The sequence below is a fragment of the Octodon degus genome, unplaced genomic scaffold (assembly GCF_000260255.1).
Source record: "Octodon degus isolate 3935 unplaced genomic scaffold, OctDeg1.0 scaffold00089, whole genome shotgun sequence".
Taxonomy (NCBI): domain Eukaryota; kingdom Metazoa; phylum Chordata; class Mammalia; order Rodentia; family Octodontidae; genus Octodon; species Octodon degus.
Genome location: NW_004524665.1, coordinates 3,347,483 through 3,354,094, shown reverse-complemented (window position 1 = coordinate 3,354,094; position 6,612 = coordinate 3,347,483). Strand labels below are relative to the sequence as shown.

Sequence of the window (6,612 nt, the reverse complement as noted above, 5' to 3'; positions counted from 1 at the left end):
GCTTATTCCACTGAGCCATCTCCCCGGCCCCTGGTTTTACTTCTTATACTTTGTTTTTATACTTTTCTGCTGGATGGTTAAGGCCAAGATAAAGCAAGACCTATGCAACGAGAGTCGTAGCTTGAGTCGTAGTTTTGGGTCTGATAAGGTCAGTAAAATTCCCTCAGGATAAGACAAGTTATTTTAAAAAAAGTGTGTGTGTGTGTGTGTGTGTGTGTGTGTGTGTGTGTGTATGGTACTGAGGATTGAACCAGAGCCTGTACACTGAACGGCATCAGTATTTTTAAATTTTATTTTATATTTTGAGATAATGTCTCTCTAAGTTGCCCAGGATGGACTCAAATTTGTGAGTTTGACAGGCAGCAGTAATATTTACCTTTTGGGAAGTGCACAATTTACTAATTTTGTAATATTCACAAAGCCGGCCAACTATGACCACCATCTAATCTCAGAACAAGCTGTTTCCAAACCTTGTAGTTTCTAAATGAAGAGGCCCTTGCGCTTCGCAGTTATAAAACATAAGCGTGCCAGGCTTGGTGGGGAATACCTGTAATCCCAGCACTTGGGAGGCTGAGGCAGGAGGACTGCTGAAAGTTTGAGGCCAGGTTAGATTATGTAGTGATCAGCCTGAAGTATGTAGACAGACCCTGTCTCAAAAACATAAACATGTAACACTTCCCTATTGTGTTTAAAAGCAAATTAATTGACAAAAGGGAAAATAGAAATATACTAGCGAGATTTTTAGCAAAGCTTTCACATAATTGGTGGCTGGAATCTAGAAGTGAGCATGATGATTCAGTCAGCTCAGCTAATGACAGCCCTTCTTCCATTCAGTGTCCAGATTTTTGTGACAGCTACCAAAATCCAGAATTGAAATAAATGGCCCTGGGAGCGAGGACTTCAAATGGATGTTTTATGCTGTTAAATCAAGATTTTAGTAAATAAGTAAGCATCAGCAATCATGCTAATAGCGGAGTGGGAGCAAGATACTATTTTATACCTTTGTAAATGCACAAATACATTTCTAATATGATAAATTTACAGAAAAACATGGTTGGTTTCACCTTTTTTGCTAATTCTTCTAAGGGTTCTCACTGGGGCAGGCTAACTAGGCACAAAGGCGGGGGAGACAGGATGGGACTCAGAAGGTCCTCACCTGGGAGAACTGGTGGGCTGCACACGCCCCTTCGGGTTACCCACCTCTGCCCACCAACCTTAGAATCAAGACTTGATGGCTGTCTCTCTTGGAAAATGCCAGAGCACTGTGTGCCAAGCCAGGCCCAGGCCCCTCCTCCAAGGCTGGCGGTCCCTGGGGTCTCCACACTTCTCTGCCCCTTCCCCTCCTTCCCTCTCTGGCTGTGCTTCCTCCCCCTTGCTAGCTGGCCACTCAGCATCTGCCGGCGGCCCCTGCCTCAGCGCCTTTGTGCGGCTGCCCTGCCCTGTCTGGGCCTCCTGCTCAGAGTCCTGGTGGCTCCTCCCTGCCCCTCCCACCCCCATCTGATTATCGAGCCCCGCACTTACACTCGGCCCCCACGCACTCATGGTTTATGTTTCTAAAATTTATTTCTGCCATCACTTTGTGTCACAGCTTCTTTTACTGCTTTGTCTCTCCCACCAGCCCCGGGAGTCTTCTCTGGAGGGGCCCCACTTTTCCCGGCCTGGAATGGAGCTGGACTAGCACTGCGGTGCTGAGAGGCTTGGGGTACGTGTGTGATGGACTCTGATGGGTGCCGGGGTGTGGGGGTGGCTCAGAGAGGGACAGCGAGGGAGGTGTCGCAGCCTCACCCCGATCCTGTGAGGTGAGCTGCAGATGGGTTGGAGGAGTGGGGGGCTAGGCTGTGACACAGCAGTGACTGAAGTCACACAGGGCCCATCTCCAGCACGGGGTCGGAAGGGGCGCAGCAAGGGGGTCCCTGGGCAGTGTCCACTGGGTAGTGTGGGGAAGGGGAGTACTAGGTAGCGCCTGGGCCTCAGCCTGCGAGGCCCCTGGGTCCCGTCTGTTCTGGGTCGCTTGAGGGAACTGGAGGTTCCTTCATGCCCTGACTTGGCTGTCCTGGGTGGAAAACCCCGTAGGGACCCTGCAGGGGGCGGCCAAGGTGGGGGCGGCGACTTGAGGCTTCAGTGGGGGGATCAGAAAGAACCAGAGACACAGGAGCCAGTAGGGGTTGACCCGCCAGGAGGGCGGGGGTGGGGGGGTGCTGGGATGCAGCCAGCGCCAACCGAATCAGGGCGCAGCTCTGGCCCCCAGCAGAAACAGCGCAGTGCCCGCCAGCAGCAGCAGGGAAGGCAGCACGGAGTCAGGGGCAGCGGCTGACGCGGTTTTCGTGGTTGTCCTCGATGTCATTGTCTTCGTGGTGGTCAGGGCGGCACCCTGGGTGGGCTGCGGCAGGTCACAGTTTGTGTAGGGCTCCAGACAGCCCGCGTAGGCCATGAGGTGCGCGATGTAGTTCTGCTCCTGCACGCCGTGCATGAGGTGCGCCTGTGGGCCGCGCGCGAACACCGCCACGTCCTCGCCGCCGTGCGTCTCGGAGTGCACTGGCACAGCCGCCTGCTGCAGGTAGTTGGGGTCACCTGGGGGGACACAACGGTTAGCACAGATGGGCTCCCTGCCCTGAGCTCCCCTTTGCCCTGAACTCCAGGGTTGCCCAGCCCCCACTCACCACTCTCCAACGTGGTGACATTGGGACGGGGGCCCTTGTCCCCGACATAGCCGGGGCCATTGCCATATAGGATGGAAGTGTAGGTCTTGCCGTCCTCGGCCAGGAGTGGGGCCAGCCCTACAGGGAGAGAAAGACCCCCCCCACATTACCCCACGGACAACTGCTTGGGCCTTGGTACACTCCCCACCCCCCACGTTTCATTTGGTCTTGGGCTTAATTCTTCCAAGATCCCCATGAAGCAGTACGATCCGTGTGCTCATTGGACAGATGAGGAAACTGGGACTCAGTGAGACCTTTGCCGTCAGATATAACAGCAGCACCCATCTCAGTCTCTGGGCCTACCAAAGATGGAAGTCCCACGCAGGGTGTAACCCCCAAACGTGAAGACATGGGAGTGGTCAGCAGTAACGATGGTCAGGGTGTCCTGCTCGCTGGTAAGCTGCTCAGCCTTCTCAATGGAATTGTCAAACATGACTGCTTCATGCAGTGCGCGATATGCTGAGCCCTCATGGTGACCACGGTCGATGCGGCCCCCTGTGGGAAGCCGGGGGAGAGATGTGATACTCAATCCACTTCTGGATGTCCCTCCAATCCTCTGCTGTGCCAGATGCTCCTGCTCACCCTCCACGAAGAGGTAGAAGCCGAGGGGGTTCCGGCTCAGCACTCGCAGGGCAGCCTCTGTCATGTCTGCTAGGGAGGGGTCCAGCTCTGGGTCTCGGTAGATCTCAAATTTCGTGTCAACAGGCTCAAAGAGGCCTGAGGGACAAGGGACCCAGTGGTGACCACCTGGTGGGGAGGGGCCCGGGGAAGGCATTCAAGTGTGGTCCCGTGGGACCAGGGCAGGCAGGGGCTCACCCATGAGGTATGTCACCGATGGATCTAGTGACGCCTGGGTGAGGTCTCTATGGTTCCACACATACCGAGACCCCTGTGGGGACATCCAGGCTTCAGTCCAGAGGTTGAGAGCCTCAGCCCAGCTGCAGACAGCCTGGCCCCCACCCCCACATGCCCGCCCCGTGCACCCTATCACCTGGTGCTTTGCCAGCCACTCCTGCACCAGGTTCTTCCCATCCAGCCTGACTCCGGTGGAGTTGGCATCATCTGGGTACTCCGGGTCTGGGGTTCCCAAGGGAAACATGTATTTTCGACCTCCGCCCAGGATCACCTGTGGTCAGAGGGGTTGAACAGCTGGGCTCAGAGTGTCAGGGGCCACCTCACAGTCCCAGCTCCCATGCCCCAGCCCTCCCACCCTTGGGAGCCCCCAGACACCTGGTCAGGCCACAGGGCTCAGGTTGTGGGGTCCCTGGGATCCGCTCCCCCTTTCTCCTTGCCCTCCCTCGCCCTTCTCCTGCCGCACATTGATGTCCATGTTGGAGACAAGCTGCGTGGCAATGTCCTTGCAGCCCTCCTGGAGCGCCGAGACGGGCATGTCGGCATCCGAGTACCAGTTGCGGTTCACGGTGTGGACATATGTGCCAGCCGGTGAGGCGTGCTGGACCCGGGTGGTGGTCACTATGCCAACAGACTTCCCTGAAGGGGCAGAGGTCAGGACAGGCCACTGAGGGCTTCTGGCCTGCCTCTGCTCCCTAGCCCTGCCTCAGGCCCACCTGCTTTCTTGGCCTGGTACATCACAGAGAGGACCTCATTGCCCCAGACTGTGGAGCATTCATTGAAGCGGGCAGCTGCGCTCACACCGATGGTCTTGTAGTTGGTCTTGACCCCACACAAGTAGGCAGTGGCTGTGCTTGCACTGTCTGGCACCTGTCTGTCCACACTGTACGTCTGGGGACAGAGACGCCATCAGCTGTGCTCAGGCAGAACCCAGTTGGTACACATGCCTGGGCCTGCCCTGGTGCCTACTGCCCAGATACCTACTGCCCCAGTCCCTCCTCAGGCCCTGGCTCTCCCGGGTCAAAGCTCCCCCCCAACTCCGTGCCCACTCTGACCCCGCTCACCTTGGACAGCGCCATGTATGGTAAGTGGTCCATGGCCAGAGGTGTCTCTGGCCCCAGCTGGCCCTGCATCTGGCCCTTCAGGATCCTGGTGGCGGTCACTGTGGGCACCCCCATCCCTGAGGAGCAGGATGTGTCAGGCTGGGCCTAGACTGACCCGGGTCACTGGGGCTCCACACTCACTCACCATCTCCCAGGAAGATAATGAGGTTCTTGGCTGAAGTCTGAATGGGCTGCAGCCTCTTAGCAGCTGCCAGGGCTTCAGCCGCCTTTTGGTTCCAGAAGGCTGGGTTCTCTTCCTCCACTGGTCAGGAAAGAGGTCAGGTCAGCCCTGGAGGGATGGCCTCTTGGGTGGCTGCTTTGGGGGGTCTCATTACCTGGGACGATGCTGAGGGTCAGCTGGAGTCTGAGGCCCAGCAGTAGCAGTGGTAGCAGTGGCAGCGGCAGCAGTGCCCTGGCTCCCTGCATGTTGGGGACAATCCTGGTGCTGTGGCTGAGACAGCAGGTGTGATGGTGGTGCAAGCAGGGGAGCAGCTCCAGCCTGGGCAGTCACAACTTAAATAGGGGAAGACTTTGTTCCCTCCTCTTGTCTGGGTGGCCACCCTGACCCCGCCCCTGTTCGGTGAGCCAAAGCCTTACACCGCGAGGGGATGGGAGGGGCAGGCAGCCTGTTGAAGGGTCCTGAGGCCCCTGGGATGGGCCCGGCTGCACCATGCAGGGCAAGAGCTCGGACCCCTACACTATCTGAGGCCTCCAATTCTTCTGCTCACATTGTCTTGGGGAACCCCTCAGCCATTTTACTTCTTTTCACTATTCCTGAAACAGCTGGGGCAGCCTCTGGTCTGGGTGTTGGAGGGTGGTGGAGCTTGAGCCACATAGCCAGGGCCACTGGCTGGGTATGGCTTTCAGATGCCACGAGCCCCCTACATGAGGGAACAGTGCTGCCCTGCCACCCATGTGGCCCATCCTCAGGCTTGACTTGAGCTGGCCTTGCTGGCACAGGGCTGTGAGTGACTGCTGTGAGAGGGGCAGGGCAGCTGGGGACCCTATCAACTGGGGGCCTGGCTGTGCCCCCAGTCACCACAGGCCATGCTGAGCCAGGCTTGCCCGTGGTTGCAGCTACTGTCGAAGCCAGCAGACACAAGTGGCCCAAAGGCTGTGCTCACTGGCCGAGCTCTGCTCCTTTGGACAGGGAGGTGGATGCCAGAGAGCATCCGTGTCCTCTGCAGGCCTGTTGCACTCACAGGGGTGCCAGCAGCCCCGCTTCTGAGTGTGCGTCCAAAGGAGGGCAAGGCAGGGAGTCGGGTGAACACAGCAGTGCACACCTGAGATCCCCCCTGTCCTGGAGGCAGGGCAGGATTCAGTTTGGAGAGACCCTGGGATGTACCTCATTGCTCCCTGAGTTTGATCCCCAGGATTGAAGAAAAAACAAAAAAGAAAGGGATGGGGACAGATGTGTACCCCAGGATAGAGCAGCAGGATTCACAGAGGCTGGGAGGGGGAGCAACCCCATACCCACTTAGGACATGGTTTCTAAGTGTGTTCCCAGGGATCTCCTGCCGGACACTTGGTCCTCAGCAGGGTGACAATGTTGGGGACTTTCCACAGTGGAGATGACTGTGCATGGTGTCGAGGTCCTTTGAGGCTGTATTTTCAGAAGGGACAATGGAGAGAGCTTGTCCTGCTTTCTGTCTAGCCTTCTGCGATATACTTGTGACCAGATGTCCTCTGAACACTGCATGGTGCCACCCCTACAAGGTGCCAAGAGCGTGACAGTTCTAGAAGAAATATGGAGTGCCAGGCCCTGGGGAGGGGAGACACAGAGTTTTGTTCAGTGGGTGTGGGGTCACAGCTCCGCAAGATGATAAAAGTCCTAAAGGTCTGTTCTCAGCACGCAGGCCGAAAAATAGACCTGGTGGCTTTCCCTACCTGCAGCAGCCCCTCTGCTCCCCCTGTCATCATGCTGTGTTTGGAAACTATTTTCTTTTCTTTCTTTTTTT

General features: G+C 57.0%; 1 protein-coding gene across 1 annotated transcript; it reads right to left on the bottom strand.

Moving 5' to 3' along the window:
- Positions 1-2,224: 2,224 nt before the first annotated feature.
- Positions 2,225-5,080, bottom strand: LOC101566853 (intestinal-type alkaline phosphatase-like). The gene is made up of 12 exons (XM_004637397.1): positions 4,990-5,080; positions 4,800-4,916; positions 4,616-4,731; positions 4,268-4,442; positions 4,018-4,190; positions 3,691-3,825; positions 3,516-3,588; positions 3,282-3,416; positions 3,003-3,194; positions 2,661-2,777; positions 2,371-2,571; positions 2,225-2,310 (listed from the first exon to the last, which is right to left on the bottom strand). Exons 1-12 carry the CDS (start codon positions 5,078-5,080, stop codon positions 2,225-2,227), a joined length of 1,611 nt encoding a protein of 536 aa, XP_004637454.1.
- Between the last annotated feature and the right edge of the window lie 1,532 nt (positions 5,081-6,612).